The sequence below is a fragment of the Myripristis murdjan genome, chromosome 5 (assembly GCF_902150065.1).
Source record: "Myripristis murdjan chromosome 5, fMyrMur1.1, whole genome shotgun sequence".
In the NCBI taxonomy this organism is placed as follows: domain Eukaryota; kingdom Metazoa; phylum Chordata; class Actinopteri; order Holocentriformes; family Holocentridae; genus Myripristis; species Myripristis murdjan.
In genome coordinates, this window is record NC_043984.1 from 28647311 (window position 1) to 28664979 (window position 17669).

At 40.8% G+C, this 17669-nt stretch overlaps 2 protein-coding genes across 2 annotated transcripts; both read right to left on the reverse strand.

Moving 5' to 3' along the window:
* Positions 1 to 3075: 3075 nt before the first annotated feature.
* arl8bb (ADP-ribosylation factor-like 8Bb) lies at positions 3076 to 9471 on the reverse strand. The gene is made up of 7 exons (XM_030052188.1): positions 9282 to 9471; positions 7522 to 7602; positions 7205 to 7278; positions 6828 to 6921; positions 6180 to 6247; positions 5752 to 5822; positions 3076 to 5086 (listed from the first exon to the last, which is right to left on the reverse strand). Exons 1-7 carry the CDS (start codon positions 9402 to 9404, stop codon positions 5037 to 5039), a joined length of 561 nt encoding a protein of 186 aa, XP_029908048.1. The 5' UTR covers positions 9405 to 9471; the 3' UTR covers positions 3076 to 5036.
* A 4389-nt stretch (positions 9472 to 13860) lies between these two features.
* LOC115358778 (N-acylethanolamine-hydrolyzing acid amidase) lies at positions 13861 to 17468 on the reverse strand. Its single transcript, XM_030050788.1, has 11 exons — positions 17064 to 17468; positions 16381 to 16545; positions 16083 to 16206; positions 15728 to 15818; positions 15513 to 15598; positions 15257 to 15429; positions 15081 to 15143; positions 14890 to 14956; positions 14735 to 14763; positions 14239 to 14308; positions 13861 to 14086 (listed from the first exon to the last, which is right to left on the reverse strand). Exons 1-11 carry the CDS (start codon positions 17234 to 17236, stop codon positions 14066 to 14068), a joined length of 1062 nt encoding a protein of 353 aa, XP_029906648.1. The 5' UTR covers positions 17237 to 17468; the 3' UTR covers positions 13861 to 14065.
* Between the last annotated feature and the right edge of the window lie 201 nt (positions 17469 to 17669).

A 17669-nucleotide genomic window follows, 5' to 3' on the forward strand; every position in this document is an offset into this window, starting at 1 on the left:
GAGTGTGCATGTAACCATATGTCTTTTATGGGGTGTAGAGCAGTAAAGGATGGTGAAATGTGCCATGCAGCTCCATATTAATCATGTGACATTCCACACATAGCGATTAGTGCAAAATTATGGCCCAAGCGGGGATGTGAATGAGCTGTTTCCAGACACCTGTCAAAGTCAAGACTCCAAACCTCTAATCCCTAAACTATAATTTAACAACTCTGGAACAACTTATTTGCATCTCATAAAACAGATCCTGGGACAAATTACTAAACAGTTGGATCAGCCCAAGACAGTGACGTTCTGATGTCATCTCTGATCAAGGCAGAGCTGAAAACAAGAATATACATCACAAGTAAATAAACAATCACTCGGTGGCGGCTGGTTCAGTATGAAATCACATCTATAATATGAAAACTGTTTGCAGGCCTCTTCAATCAAAGAGGAAGTCAATGCTGCTCACATTCAAGTAGATGATTTGCTAAGTAGATTACTTTTCATTTGTTGAACACATTAAACGCGAAGTAACAAAAGCACAGCGACACTGCTTATCCTCAACCCCGCTTCAGATAATGAGTAAGCGGCATCTGTTTTGTGATTCGCAGATAAATTTGGACATTAATTCCCTTTTGTTTACAACTTATAGAGATACAAATGCCATAAAGAATAAACTAGCCTTGAAATGACCTTCACCTTTGGCATCTTATTTTCACAGCTTGCAGATTTAGTGAGAGGCTGCATGAACACTGTATATCTGCACTGCAAATGCTGTATAGAGTAAATATTATGAACTAAAAGTCTGAATGTGGTCTAAATATTATAGGCCTGGCTGAAGGATATAAACGTTTATAATGAGGGAGGGAGGGAGGGAGTGAGAGAGACTTTTCATGAGAGGAAACGGCAGTGCTTTAGCCTTGATAGGTATGGCAGGTGCTAATGCTTCAGAGCTACATTAAGAGAGACAGAGGGCAAGCGGTTTATCCCCTACACACACGCATGCACCTGCCCACACACACACACACACACACACACACACACACACACACACAAATACACCGGGGAAAACTTACTCCAAGTTGCCTGTCTCCATGGCAAGGACATTAAACCTTTTCTCACATAAAAAAAAAAAAAAAAATTAAGTCAGTCTCTGAGGTTAGGTAAGAGTGTGACCTCTGCCTTGCACACTGCGGCACAGACAATGTGAAAAATGGATCCTGGGGTTGCATAAACAACGTGTGATATGTTCACTTGTTGCTGCCTGAAGGTTGAGTGAAATCATCATTTCCCCCTCCGAAAGTAAGCTTCCCATACGGAGTGTTGAGTGACGCTGTCCAGGGTTTTTGCCGGTCAGACAGAACTCAACCAGGCCGTGTCAGCAACAGCAGACTCAATCTGGAACCGTTTCTGCGCATTACAACAGCATGCACGTTATAGACAGGAAGCTGAATATCAATGCTCACTGTGTTAACCAGGTGTTGTTTCACCGAGGTTCAACATTCACAGCATTCAAAACTTGAAAAGGGCGCATCATATGGACACAACGGATTTAGGATTAAGTAAGCGTTTCAGTTTAATCAAGATGACAGCATGCACACAGGATTACACATAATGCTGTGTCTATTGGGCCCACATTTTGTCATTATCTGCAGACTTGAGGCTGCAGCAGGCCCATGAAAACTTGATTAATATCCTTATTATTAAGGACATCTGTCAAGATCCTCTCCAAAATAACAGATACGGGGCTTCTTTAGGCCTAAATAATAGCATTTAAACAGGTTATGAGGCAGTGGAAAGAGCATTTAAAGTGATAGTCCATAATTAGACTTATCACAGCCCTTGTAATTTGGTGATGAATGGGCATTCATGTGACAGGATTACAATTTTGCACACTCAGTGAATGCAGTCAGTGCAGGCATGACAGGTGCAGGATGCAAAACATGTCATATTACATAATGGACGCAAATATAATAGTGTAACTACATTAATGGTCATGTCACACCTTTGGGTTGTTTCCATGACCTGCTCTACACGTAAACCCTTGGGTCAGGGCCATAACCACCACTTAATTCCTTGTGGTCATTGTAATTGTAAACCACACACATGCTAGCAAACCTACAAGCTCCCATGCGAACACACACACAAACACACACATACACACAAAACAGGCTCCACTACTCATGGAGTTCATCAGACAACACCAAGATCTGTCCACACGTCCACACTACAGCACTTGCGTACAATAAATGCCAACAGCTGTTCGTTAAAACCTGTGTTTAAGAAATGAGATTAATTAAGGTGTTCCTGCTTTAACAGGCGGGCCCACTCTCGGAAGGCCCAGTACAGTTCCAGCTGTGGGAACATGACTCGCTTTATTACCCCCTGGTTTGCGACACACACTCCCTGTTGCTTGTCGTACCATTCTGTTAAAATTTCTCTGCATAACAGGACCTCCCTGCCAAGAAACACAGAAAGGTGTTGAGCACCTACTAAGGGATCTTAAATGCTTAATGGAAAATACAGAATCAGATCTATCCACAAAGGTAGTTACAATAGTGAATTTGCATGACGCAAATTGTGGGAACTGGGAAGTGTGGGTGTATTTATCTTGCTTGACTGGGATCTCACCTGGGGTCTGTTTTGGTTGAGGGTATTTTAACTGTCAAATTTTAAGTGGGGACACCTGCGTGATAATGCGCGATAATGACGATAACTGAGCTGGAATTAGTCACTACACTCCTGACAATAAAAAAAAAGAGAGGATTAATGGAATTCAGTCAACTGGAAACACTGATGTTTGACTTCTACCATCCATCACCACATAATGTATGGGCATTCCAGATTAAAAGACTTTTCCAGACTTGCACAGACACCCTGCCCTACAAAATATCCATCTATATGGAAGCTGGAGAATGGGTTTCTGATGTTATACGCTGAGGGAAAACTTCAGGTCAAACTTTCAACTCCAGTTTGTACAGAGATCAAAGCTCCTCTGCTCCGCCGTGATCGCTTCACAGTCCTTTGCCTCCACCTAGTGGGTACAAATGAACCGACAACCTCCAATGAACACTGATTCCAAATTTGAAATCCTTAAAAATAAAAACAAATTTATTAGCAATCACAGGGGAAGAATGCATGACATCTACAAGAGCATTTGTTTGAATAAAAATGCTAACTTCTTATTTACAAAGTCTGCAATTGAATGTGAATAAGTTTAGCACATGCACATACAAATTGCAAATAAGCTATATTATTACACAGGTAACAAAGCTTTACCCAATTACCCACACAGTCACCCAATTTTACAGCCCCTCACTGCTGCTGTGGTCCCAACAATCAACAATCAGGGATACAACGATCACCAATAGACACAAAGAGACGTGAAAGAACAGAGACCATGAGGGATTCTTAGACGAGACAAAAAGGTGAGATGCATAAGTCTAAGCCGTGTCGGCCTACATAGCAACAGTGATATCCATTCCAACCCCCCAAATCACAACACACACATTGGACAAACTTCAACTGATTGATTGAGGTGCGCTGAACAAGCAAGGGGCAGATTAATATACATTATTTAAGCTATTGCAAAGTGTCAATCTGAGAACAGTAGCCAAACCTGTGAAAATCATTGTCTTCTCGCTGAAAAGAACGGAAATGGCATCAATCGGCATGTCACTGTGAGAGGACACAGCGTCGTCCTTGGACTGGTACTGTAAGGCTTTACGTAAGACATCATGATTCAGGCAAGGGCGCAAGAGGTGACAAGGCATTGATGACATCAAGCATCTGATGGTTTTGAATCGATGGACTGTAATCTGTGCCGTAACCTTCATCACGACTAACACTGGCGTTCTGTTACCCAAACTGAACATGACAGGAATAGTAAAACTGATATTTGGGCAAGCCCGTGCTGTGTTTACACAATCAAAAAAAAAAAAAAAAAATCCTATAAGGACCTGAGAACTGCAAGCAAACACCCGCCCACATTTTAAGCTACATAAAATGGTGCCAGGCTATGGTGAAATAGCATTCAAAATCCCCAATAACTCAGTAAATGTAACAGTTTCTCATTTCAGTGCATCCCAACTGTCCATTTCTCCGTCCTCGTTTTCCATCATTTTGACAGTAGCGCCTTCTCTAGGTGTATTCATGTGATTACATGGAATAAAATGAGATTGTCAAGAGATATTGCAAGTGTAATCAAGGGATTAAAGCTGTGCCAGGGCCAAGTGTTTTGTAATAGTGGGTTAGAAGTTACATTGGGCAATAACTGTCTGTTTGGATCACTCCGTGTAGCAGAAGGCACTTAAAACTCTGCTGACCTGTTTTAGGATTTAGCTTAGAAACAACCACTCACACAGTCTTACTTTCTGTGTATCTTTTTTTTTTTAATCTGTAAACTCTTTAATTTAAGTCACTTCATAAAATGGATATTTCATTTGCCAGCAAATAAAGTGCAGGCTACATTGCTAAGAGTTTATCAAGAATTTGAAGGCATTCGCGCAAGCAACCATCATCGTTTGGCAAGTAACTGTTAAAAACTACAATCACACGATGTCACATGAACACCAGATGCTAACAGGCAATAGAACGGATCTTGGATGACGGGATTATAGGAGGTCCACCCGAAATGTAGCCAAAGTAACTGTAGACTGCAATGTCCTTCGATTCCTGTGTCAAGGGGAATGAAAACCACTTGAAGCAAACAAAAAAAAAAAAAACAACCCCCCCTCCAAAAAAAAAAAAAAAACCCTCCATGACGAACACAAACAGAGCATTTCCGCAACGACAGGCAATAAGGCATGATGGGTATGGACAATCCACTTTCTAGCACAGTACTGAGACAACTTTTCAAGACTCCAGATAGTTGGGGTGGTGGTAGTGCTGTACAGGGACTACACATCTATGGTAGTGTACTGGGTGATGCAGGTGGTGGTGGTGAGCGGAGAGAGCTGGATTACTTCACAGAGGCAGTGGAAGGGATGACTGTAAAGGACCCATGACCATTAGGGGCTGAGGCCAGAGCTGGGACTAGGGGGGCGTCACCTTCAGCTTCTTCGCGATTTTGAATGCTGGATCAGCCACTGCAGTGTGATATCTGCAAGCGAGGAGACAAGCAAAAAAAAAAAGTCATCGGCAAATCTCAAAGTGCTGGCACTGATATATAACAACAAAAAAAGGTTGTTACCACAAAGGTGTGATGTTGCATCATTTAAAACTAACATTTATAGCATTCCACACGCTGTTGCCTCATGACAACAAAGGTCTAGCAGACTGACAATGTCATCAACTAACTAGGTGACATGAATGTTGAATATATTATTGACTGAGGTGTTGAAATTTGCATGTAAAAGAGCATAGGATAATGTCAATATGTTATGACAGCATGTTCACAGTAACTAGCACCGTGTATTCCACGCAGCTTGTCCAAAGATCATTTTCTCTGTACAGCTGGCTACATCCATATGTATCTGCGCGTGACTGAGATTGCAACTGGAGCATCTGTGGTTGCTTAATCTGGTTTACACAGAAATGGCTTTGTTTTCAACAGACTTTCCTGGCAAGGTTATCCAGGACAGGTGCGGTCCAAAAAGACAATACTTTCGACATTTCTCATTAGATGACTATGAAGAGAGTCTCCGGCCACAACCACAAACGTGTCTGGTTTGCAGTTTTACCACGCTGCACCATACACATGGAAATTATAACATATTAAGCAAACAACATTACATATTTCGGCATTAAATTTGATCTTATCCTTACCTATGTTGTCTTTCTCTTTGCAGGAGACAGAGTAGCAGCAGATCTCTCGGTCCTGAATGGCTGACAGGTTCCTAGAAAAGGATTATGATAAGAAAGCAGAAGCATAATCTCCAATTACAACCAAGAACCCTGAACCAAAACTGAAAGACACACAACACTGGGAGAGTATTATTTTTATATCTCCAGCTTCAGTTTGAGAAACTCAAAAGCAGCTAGACTGTAACTCCTGATAATTTGCCCAAATTTAACATTTGCATTCGCACTGGGAGGAATGACATGACACTCCTCAAAAGTGATTTATCTTTGGCTTGTAATAATTATGGCGTATGCCTTACTTAATAAATAAACCACTAACACAAATCAGATGTGAGGTTTTGAATATATTAGATTCTGACCACAATGCAACAAACAGATTCTGCATGGCTCACATTTTTTCAATAAGCTGCTTCTCATCAAGTGCATTGGGTAGGTCTCTTTTGTTGCCCAGAACTAGAACCTGAAAAATGACAAGGAGAACAGAGGAAGAAGATCAATATAGAATATCACAACTGATGGCAATCTGTGAATAAAATCTGCATGCCCAATTCCCCCTAGCTTTCTCTGTAAGAAGGGAAAAAACCACAGCAAATGTTTTCTATGGTGTAGCAATGCATCAGCATTATCGCACAACGAGATCAGACATTTTATAGGATTTCTGTCAACTTTGTGCTTCACTCATCACACAATCCTTCCTGCTGCGGACAAAACAGACAACCTGCATGTGGTGTTGAGTCACAGCTGCTGGAAGCCTCTCAAGTCAGCATGTCAAACACTGTCTTGTCAATTAGCCTGTCAGCTTGGATATTGAAAACTAATTAAAAATCCTGGCTTAGGTTCAAATGACCACTTACTGTAATGCCATACAGCCTGAATCACTACAACCCCATTAGATGCAGTGATAACTAATTATGAGGCTAATAGGAGCTTGTGACCGGAGTCTCTGGACCCTCATAAATCAATGTCATTAACCAAGGTCAGACTCCAACTTCACAATCTTTGCGTCTCATGAATTCAAGTGCCAGACAGTGGCCCCTTACGGGTATTCCTTGTAGCTGCGGTTTATCTAAAAGGTTATGGAGTTCATTTCTGGAAGCTTCTATCTTCTCTCGGTCTGCTGCGTCCACCATGTAACTGCAAAGGAAAGAAACACCACTTAGGCTTTGGCAGCGCTGGCATACATTGATTGCTTTATTACAACTTTCACTTTGGCTCGTAATCCTGGGATGTATTATTTGGGTGACTACTCTTTTAAAAGGTATGAGGATCCACCAGCGGTCAAGCCATGGCGGCACAGACTGAAAACATTTCCACAACTTTTGGGATGTACTGCATGTTTACTGTGTGATCCAGTCATGAAAACACAATTTTTCAAAATGTGCCTGTTCCAGGTTTTGGAAAAGACATTCAAACTTACACAATAGCATTGACTCCTCGACAGTAGCGCTCCCACATGCTTCTGAAGCGAGGCTGTCCACCTATGTCCCATATCTGTGTCGAGACACCACAGAATCAACCAAATAAATAAATAAATGAGTGAAAAAAATACAATTACACAGATAAGCAACAGAAAAGCTATTCTAACCTTTGTTTCATTAATACAACAAATCATTGCACCATCACTGATAGAGAGGGCAGGACACAAAGCTCTGGGCTGGCCTTTGCCCAGAGTGAAATTGATACCAAATTTGAAAAGCTAAAATATCCAGATAAAAGCTGGCAAATGTAGCCTACCTTTATCGTCACGTTGCCTTTTGTAACCTTTCGCATGTTGAAACCGACTGTGGGGATCATGTCTTCGCTGAACTGGCCTGACTGTAAGAGAAAAGAGGGTCCATTAATTGTTACAGCATGACATGCTATAAAAAACACACAGCCACTGATTACTACATCAGATATGAACTGACATACATGTAAGTGAGGCTTCTGTCTTGTTAGGTTGGCTTTAACCTTTACCATGTGTGCTGCCATTATCGATGTCACCAAATCAATATTTACTGTCCATTTACTGAACATGATGTTGATCATTTTGATTGAGTGTGACTGAGTGAAGCATGAAAAGCATATTTCAATAGAGATCATTTCTAAGCACAGGGACGGAACAGTCATCAGTGATTTCATTGTACCATGACTCAATGATGAGAGAAAGCATCTTTGGATGAATCATACAAGATGATGCCTTTCCATGCATTAGCATAGGTTTATCCTTAATCAGCCTTTCTTGATCAATCTCATGCTTTGTACCCCGCTATTCCAATCTTCAAATAATTATTTTGTCTATTTCAGTTCAGTAGCAGGAATTAAATTACCACATAGGCTAAAGGTGGAGTCATCCTGCTCCCGTGCCAGCCCAAACATCTGAACCACTTCCCTGAAAAACAGTCTTAAACCCCTTGAGAGGCTAAGAGACACAAAAAACATTAGAAAATCTTCCAAATATGCCTAACACATAGCCTTGATTGTGCAGCTCCTACAGTTGAGCCTGTGCCCATCCTAACAGCCTCCCAATGACTGGGTGAAAAAGAGGCCAGCTTTGTCCAAACCTCATTACTGATCACCTGACCGGGTTACAACTAAGTGGAAAAGAATGGAGTATTCTCGTGATGAACCCAAGGAAGGGGGAGTCCAAAGCATTGTGGCCTTCAAGTTGCAGGACTGCAACATCTCAAGGCTACAGTGTGGCCTATCCCTTTCCAGCAACTGCAGCAAGATCTCTACCACTGCCACTGCTGGGAAAACTAAGCTAAGCTAACCAGGCATGACAGCAGCCAAGCCTCCCAAGGAGGAGCAGGTGATTTTGACTTGTGATGATCATGAAATCTGGCAAGAGCTCACAAAAAATACTGACCTACTGTGTATGACAATAAAATCTGGGCTAAAACGCCTGATCATAGCTGGAACATTTATATTAGGATGAAACATTGACAAGTCAGGGTGACTAATAAACTCCATGCATTAAGTGAGACACAGGTTACACATTTCTCCTTCCAGCCAAATCATCCTTGGGCGGCAGGCAGTGGCCATGATGGCTCCAGGCCCTGTCAGCTTCATTGCACCCCTGATGACGTAGGCAAGAGGGTTGTTTACAAAATTAAATGGTGGCCAGTGTTGTCAACTTAGCAGTGATGTTGAAATACCGGCAGCTATTTCGAAGCTTTGGCTGCAGGCCAGCTTACGTGACCGATTGCACAAGTACGCGCACAGAAATACCCGAACTTCGATGTGTTAATAAGCTAGCTTAGCCCAAAAAAAAAAAAAAAAAAAAAAAAAAATTCAGTAAATCACTATCATGCTTCATCTTGACATTTTGAGGCACTAAATGCATCCAGCCACAAAGTAAAGCCCCCAAATTAATGCTAAGAGCAACTCGGTAATATTGTGACTATACTGTGACCATTAAATGTATCTGTTGCATGCTAAAAAGGAGCCTTCGTCCACTCTCCGTTCCAGGTAATAGCCCGGACCCGCACTGACTGTGCTTGTTTGCTACTCACTGCAATCACATTGACGAATGTGGTCTTCCCGGAGTACTGAAGTCCAACTAATGTAAGCTCCATCTCCTCCTTCCAGAAAAGAGACCGGAACCAGTCCAAAAGCCTGTTGATGAGGGCCAGCATCTTGGATGACACAGTAGTCGCAGTCGCTGGAGAATCAGTCGCTGCCGCTGTCTACTCCTAGCTAGTAGTCTACACAGGAAGTAGCTGCGCTGTCATGTCATGTGATCTAATGGCAACAACATGACCTTGCTTCCGGCAACACGATACTCCTTTACAAGAACCTGAACCTGACTGGTGACACATTGCACAGTAATTACAGCCTGTATTATAACCCAGACTTAAGTTATGACTGCATGAGATATTCATAAATTATAGAAGTACATTTATACAAGTGCGTTGTATAAGTAGCCTTGCCACTAATTAGCTATTAGTTGCGCATTGCTTACTGCTGGCCTGATAAGAACCAGTTGTCACAAAAAGGTATCTGACTAACACCTCTTCACCTAGGAAAACTTTATTATTATTATTATTATTATTATGTATATTATGATGCTGCCATGTTTTCATAAAGATGTGTCATGATGAACAACATACTTGTGTGTATTTATTATTTTATTTTACCTTAGGCCTAAATACATACATGTTAACTGAGATCCTATATGAATGAGCCAAGAGTGTATCACTGGTCAAATGCAGGGGGTTTTAATTAAAACTTTTGGAGGTCTTGTTATGTCTTCAGAAAAGGTCCAAGTCTTCAAATCTAACTTTTCTTGTGATATGTAATTGTATGGGTGGAGTATTGAGGGTCAATATGCAGTGTTGCAATATTATTATATAAGTATGTAATTACAGCTCAGCACCATGGACAGAGTCACAACCTGTATAGACTATATAGATCATGGATGTGTATCGGTGTAGACCAGGTGTAGGCAACCATGTGCTATAGTGAGCTGAGAGGCTGCAGGTTTTCATTCCAACCAAAACATCCACCAGCTGATTTCACTGATTACCTCACCTTCAAGCAGAGAAGAGGGACTAATCAGTGAAATCATCTGGTGCAGTTTTTGTTTGGAATGACAACCTGCAGCCTTTCAGCTGGGTGCCTACCCACTGGTATAGACCAAATCGCCTTGATTGTAAATGAGAATACTGGATTTGCAAGACAAGATGCAAGATGCAGAAGACTGAGGCAGGGAACTGGTGCAAGAAAAGGAATTTACTAATTTCAGGTCACAGGAGTGAGACAGATGCAGGAGTCAGACAGGGTGACTGCAGGCACAGAAGACGAGTTAATTAAAGAGCTTTATCGCTAAGGACAATCATAAAGGCTAAAAGTTGACTGACTGGTTAGTTGAGTCTGTCATGTGGCTGCATGGTGGAGCTGAGGCCTGGTTTGTACAGCAGAGTAAACTGAGATGATTCACAGCTTGGCACCCAACACCTGAAACACCTGACCCAACTCCTGTAATAAACATCTGAAATGTGTAAGCTTATCACATTGGCCATATTTTCTGCTTTTTCTGATCTAATGGACAGGCACGGTGGAGAGAGACAGGAAAGACAGGGCAGAGGAAGGGGATAATGTGTATATATTTATGTATGTATATTTCTACATAATGTTGTGTTATAACTGTATTACAAAAGAACACAGCATTAGCAGCAGCCCTCTTGCCTTGAATGGAATTAACCCACCACAACATCACGCAAACAAGATATAGCTATTGTTCTTCAATTTAAAAGGATAATTCAGTTTTGTTTTTTGTTTTTTTCCAAATTCCAGTCATAAACCCAAAATATAAAAATTGGGCAATGCTTTTAAATGTTTCAGGGACCTCTTAATGAGAACTCTAGACTATGGTGTTGATACATAGCCTATGCACCAGACTCCCAGTGAAAATCTAAACTAAGCCTCTGCAAGACAAGCCAGTACAATGGGAAGACTTCCAGCCATATATCCTTTATCTGTCTCTCCAGCCTTAGAGCAGGACTCTCCAGTCCTGCATTTTCAGCTTCTTTTGAAACTGTTTTAGTTCTCTCTCTCTCTCTCTCTCTCCCTCTCTCTCTCTCTCTCTCTCTCTCTCTCTCTCTCTCTCTCTCTCTCTCTCTCTCTCTCTCTCCTTGACATTGTGTAACCACAGGGGAGCTCATTACTAAACTCACTCTTATATTGAGAGAAAAAACAATTCACACCAAAGTCCTATAGGCTTTTTGTGGAAATTACACTAAAATAATTAGCTTAGGGAAGGATTTTTACATTTCTGCTTGATTTCCAAATTGACGTTTGCATACAATCAGCTAAGGAAAGTATCTGTTAAGTTGGCTAGCTCTTTAACTATCAGGGTATCTTGGCTAAAAATGTGAAAGATCTATTTCTAAAAGCACTTGCCATGTACATATATTTGTCTTTGGTGATTTGTAATTGGCAAAACTTTACAACTTAAAGACAACGTGGTGTGTTGGCTCCCTCCCAGGTCCCACACTGCAGCAGGATGCCAGCCTACTTTAAAAAATAAAACAGGGACAGTGCAGATTACATTAGAAATTACATCAAAATGCTGGCAAGATATTAGCCCTAACTTACTGGCTTTTTGCAAAAACATACAGCAAATACTTGTGGGCCACCTTGAATGGGAGACCATTGAGCACTGCATCTGTTTTTTTTTTTTTTCCCACTAGTATTTTCTTCTCTCGATTGGAAGGGCACTTCATGGTGTTTTCTCACTTGGAAGGGCATCTTAGAGGACACCTTCTGAGTTTTCTTCATCAGAGAGGCACTGGGGGAACATCCTATTTGTCCCATTGTGAAGGCTCCTGTCCTGCAGCAGCACATCATATTTTCTCCACTGGAGGCTCATCCATGAAGAAACCTCCCACATCCTCACACATGTAGGGACAGCCTTTACAGCCACTGGAGGGGCACTTCTCCACTAGAGGAGCACCTCATTTATTATAATTTATTACTATTATTTATTTATTTATTGCATGAAGGGGCACCCTAGAGGACATTTGATCTTTTTCCCCATGTGAAGGGCAAACAATGAGGCACTTCCTCTCATTTTTGGCACTCTAGAGGGCAGTTACTTACTGGAACAAAGTTCCCATTTCATTTTTACAAAAATAAAAATAAAAAATGCTACTTTGGCCTATGAAGATGCAGGCATTCACGCCATGATCTGGGTGAATGACCAAAAACCGAAATCACGAGCCACCATAAACCACAAAATGTTATTGAACATTACACCCATGTGTATATGAGAGAGAAAAAATAAAATATAAACAAAGTAATTTATTTTTTATGACTTTTTCTTTTGTCCAGGAAAAAAAAGTGATTTTATTTCATGTTTTATTTAATAATGATGGATAGGATTGCAGTTCTGGTGCAAACATGAATTGCTGTTGCAATCACAAACTGCATATTGCATGAGCATCTAACATAAATGTACATAAGGACTGAATTACTACTCATCATCATTCATGTCATTATGAGGAACATGAGAATGTTTGGAAATACCCAGTTATTACTGTACATCCCAGCAAAACAGGGAATAGCTTTTTATTTTTGATTTTCTGCACAATATACATTATGTCATGTAGAAACAATCTAGAAATAATCTGTTTCATAACTGAATCCACAGCTATGCGCTCAGCTGGTTTCATCTACTCCTGACAAACAGTTGTTATGGTTTCATGTCTGCCTGCGGTGGCCCTCAGCGCTCAAGTTTTAGGTCCTCTTATTCTCACTCTGTTCACCCACTAAGCAAGTTATCAGTATCGCATTCCCTTCCACTCATATGTGAATGATACACAACTTTACAAAGCAATGAATTAACAAAAAAATCACTAATTTAGAAGTTAAATGGTGGAAATCATTTCCCCCAAAGCATGCATGTTTAAATGCTCATATTAGTGCCCTATTTAGACTTCTAATTCATATTCAACAATCTCAGCATTCTGCCCACTCTTCCTCATACCAAGGCAATGTACAAAATAACATCTTCACATTCAAATATCTTCAGGATGAAGTATTTCCTCTTTTACAGCTGCAATGCTGTCAAGCAGAAGACTGCTGGGCTGAGCAGTGTTGCCTGGTGATGTTTAACTTTTGCAAAACTTGTCAATCTATGCCTTAGTCCTCTAAAAAACAGGGAAAGTTAATGTGCTATTTTTCATGAACAATCTTTCCTCTACTCTCATGCTGTCGTGATTCTCTCTGTTTGGTTCCTTGTAAATGTAGCATGCACTGATTTTTAAGTTGTAGCATAGTGCATTACCTGGCCTTGTGCCTCACTATTCTGCAGCAATCTGTAACTCTCTCTGCCCTTCAACTGTTCAGCATGACCAACCTACTTTTGCTCAACTGGTTTGGTCAGGATCACACCTTAAAAGACAAGTATTTATTTTCTGTTATAAAGGGTACGTTCCTGATTCATCCTTTTTTCTTGTATTTCCTGAAGCAGGAACTGTGTGAACACATGCTTAAGTCAAACTGGCTCTATATGACAGCAAATTAACAGATGAATCAAAACTTTATTATCCCACACATACTGATAATAATCACAAAATTTAACAAAAACTATCATAAGAGGTCAGCAGCTTTATTCGAAGCAGGAGAACAGTGTGTCACACTAAAAAATTAGTCCAGTTCACTTACAATCACACTGATTGTATGATTTGCATATAATCCTGCCGTGAAGGTCAGATACACATGAGTGCTTTGTAGAAAAAAAAAAGTGAACTTTACTGCCTGATTCCTGTCAGTAGCAAACAGTCCAACCGTAGATTCATTCAGGCTTTTGGCAGCCCTGAAACACAGGCACAAAGATAAATGATGTCATGGCTTCTGTAAGGGATGATGATTCAACACCTTTCATTCTAAGACCACATTATTATGACACAAAAGATGTCAAGAAATAAATAAGTACGCAGTTAAGTAAGAAAGTATGGGGTTTATTACCTGCGTTCTGACCACTGCAGTATACTTCTCAGGGGTTGCGGCACTCATTACTGCAGTGTAAACAGTATTTCTAGGAAACAACAAACAAGAGATCAGGCAGTGCTACATGCTGGTGTTGAGTACAATAATATTATACACTGATAAACAACCTGATCACTATAATCTGATAAAAAAAAATACCAACAAAAAACTATTACAGTTAGGAACCTACTGTAAGTCATGCATATAACTGAGCAGATTCTTTCATAATGTACATATATAATGTAGGCTACGCATCTGTAATCTCATACAGTCAAAATGTGACATCTGTGGTTTTTGGAAATTACATGTAATTACATGTGCAAATGTATATACAAATGTGCACGATTTCCCGTCAGCTAAACTGACGGAAAAAAGACCACACTGTGCACACAAGGGCACCAGCTCAGCAGGGTGAAAAGTCATGTGATTCACTAACATGCAGATATGAAGTCATGATAAACAACTTCCTCCTTACCGGTTGCACACTGGATACGTTGACAAAACCTGTGGGAAAACACCAGATTTCACATATTAAAATTTTATGTATTCAAAGTTTAACTTCTAAATCCTCAATTTTTCTCACATTTCAAACACCAAGTGTAGTTTTGCTCCTTGGAAAAGTCCACTTGCCTTATAAAGGGTATCCATGTTGATGTGATCTTGCCCCGTGGCATTTAGTGCTTTGCTGGCTGCATCTCTAAGAGATAAAAGCATCAGAGCAGTGAAATAATAGTAATACGATTATAATAATAATAGCATGATTTAATAATAGCATCATTCATTTTCCTGCTGCAACTGATCATGTGAGATGAGTCACACACCTCCGATGATCTTTGGCTGGGGGAGGAAGCCAGTGGTCATAGTTCGTCTCCACCCTGTACCATCTAAAAGTGGAAACAGACACCTTTAAGTTTCAGTTGTGCCATGTCATGGTGGTTCAGCGGTTTTCCATATTCTGGAAAAAATAATAATGATAATAATCCTTTGTTTTTCCTACCCTCCACTCAGAGAATCCAGGATCCAGATGTCAACAGGGCCTTTTCGGTCTCTGGTTATCACAGCTCCTTCCCTGGCCCATATCCCACCCACAATGTAATAAACCCCTGTGATAATGGGGATCTTGGAAAGCCTAATCACTGCATCCTGAAAGTCCTCTGCTCCCTCCAAGGTCTGTGCAGTTGAGAAACTAAACATCAGTGTTTCAGTTCCATACACATTTACATGTCACGCTCATTTCCTTGCGCCACACTTACTTCCCTCACGAGCCAGCTGACGGGGGATCTCTTCAACAGGAAAGCAGAAACCGCGTTCTTCCACCACTCCCACCAGTGCTCGTCACCTGATCATCACACACAAACAAGTAACCAGGAGAGTGTGCACAGAGAAATAATTAATTAATAATTAATTAATCTGACCTCAGCAGCCCTTTCTGGACAAAAGTGACTGATCGGGTGAAGTGTGGTCTCACCTCGCTGGTCCCCAGAAATAGTGAATTTGTTTGGACTCTGTCCCGTCCACAGGCCAACGTAGCCGGCAAAAGAAGTTCCACTGTACATCACCTAGGAGTGTTCAGCAACAGCAACTTCCTCAGACCACCGCTTACACCACACCATCATGCAGGGATGTTTATTTTGCACTTACTGATAAAGTTGAAGCCTACTGACTAAAAACGATTTCACATACAGTATTATTTTGGAAATCGTGATGGTTACACTTTCAGTTTGCACAATATCTTCACAGCTATTCAGTTTTTATCCCACACTTTTAAGGTTGTTATAAACATGGTATGAGCCTACTGATTATTATATCATTTTAATACAAACCTCTCCATTCTTAAGGAAGTTTATGTTGACAGTCAGATTCCTCAGAACATCATGTGGGTAATCAAGGTTCCTGCCATGATACACATGTCCATTTGTGTCCTGGGCTACAATGCTAGTGCAAAACCTGGGAAAACATAAAGTGAGTCCCATGAGAAGGCATTTTTTTCCCCCCACCAGAAGTATTCTTGCATACTTTTAATACATAGGATGTTTCTGCACAACACTACACAAGTGCCTCTATTGTGAAAGTGCCGAGAAAATGGCCATTGTAAGGCAGAGGTTATAAAATCATACGTACGCAGATATTTCATAGGCAAAGTTGAGAATGATGACATCAGCCAGGCTTGCTCCAAAGTGTGAGGCCATGCCGCGGATTTCTCCGGCGTAAGGCTGGGGAATGTACTTTTCCATAGCAGCCACAACGGGAGCAAGAGCATGATGCACCCATTTAGGAACTGTGGTGCTGCAAAAGAGAAAAAAAGCCCGTGAAGTCAAATAAAATAAAACAGCTTAACAGCCTTTTATTTGAAAAACAGTTTCCCCACGTATTCTACATTTACATAAACCTTTAAATTCCTATTATACATTATATGTAATACCAGATTTATGTGTGTGTACGGTATCTATATATCTATATCTATTCATTTACATTGAGCTATTACATGAGTATTACAAATGTTACATAAGATACTCTGTGAGCCTGCATTTGGTGGCACTACATTTGTTTATTTCTCTATCCTGACAAACTGTAATTTCTACATGCATGAATCATTGGCTATCTTTTATATAATTTTTCTGAAATTTGCGTGGTGAGCAAGGAATTTTCTAATGAACGTGGTAATATTACATGGAAATAGTGTGTTTTCCAATAAATAAAATGTTAAAATCGACAGCTTCCATTTATAAGTCCAGTACTTCAGTCACTGTTTACTGCAATCAATAGTGACCCCGTGTTACGGAGCCTGGATGTGTGCAACTTACTCAATCACGTCTGCAGCAGCTTTTTTCAAGTAGTCGATGTCAAAAACTTTCAACAGAGGTGCCCATCGCACGTCTGGGGCTTCATCCAGGCTGATGTTGACTACAGGAGGCGCAAAATTTGCCCTGCATGATCCTGTCAGGCCGAGCAAGAGGAGTACAGCGCGCAACATCATCTGTCCACTCCAACTGTGCAAAACAAGCTCAAAGGACACACACAGTCACTTGCAGCAGTTCAATTCTCTGCTCACACTTCCGTCTTTCGCTCTTGGTAGGCTGAGAGCTGATCACCTGACCACAGACGCCGAACAGAGTTGGATTTTTGTGTTGTTGCATAAAAAAGCGCAGATCCCCATTTAGTGTTTCTGATAAAGTTTGCACAGAGCTTATATCTGCTGACACTGGCGATATAACAACAGGGACGCGAAACTGTGCCGTCCCCTGCCTGCAGGGAATTCAGCTGGCTGACATGTTGCGTTGAAGTGCTGCTCGAAAGCTCCGTTTCCCTGCACAATGTAAAAGTTAGGATGACTAAATATTACGAGAATAAATCTTTTTTAAGACGATTACAGTCTTTCAAAAATGAGACAAAATTGTTTTCAGGTTTTA

Coding starts and splice junctions, on each gene's coding strand:
- arl8bb (XM_030052188.1), bottom strand. CDS start 9,404: ATGCTGGCCCTCATCAACAGGCTTTTGGACTGGTTCCGGTCTCTTTTC. Junction 6,922..7,204: donor CGAGGAGTCAATGCTATTGT/GTAAGTTTGAAT, acceptor TTTCCTTTGCAG/TTACATGGTGGACGCAGCAG. Junction 5,823..6,179: donor AAGCAGCTTATTGAAAAAAT/GTGAGCCATGCA, acceptor ATCCTTTTCTAG/GAACCTGTCAGCCATTCAGG.
- LOC115358778 (XM_030050788.1), bottom strand. CDS start 17,236: ATGATGTTGCGCGCTGTACTCCTCTTGCTCGGCCTGACAGGATCATGC. Junction 15,430..15,512: donor TCAGCTGGCTCGTGAGGGAA/GTAAGTGTGGCG, acceptor TCAACTGCACAG/ACCTTGGAGGGAGCAGAGGA. Junction 15,144..15,256: donor CTGGATTCTCTGAGTGGAGG/GTAGGAAAAACA, acceptor TTCCACTTTTAG/ATGGTACAGGGTGGAGACGA.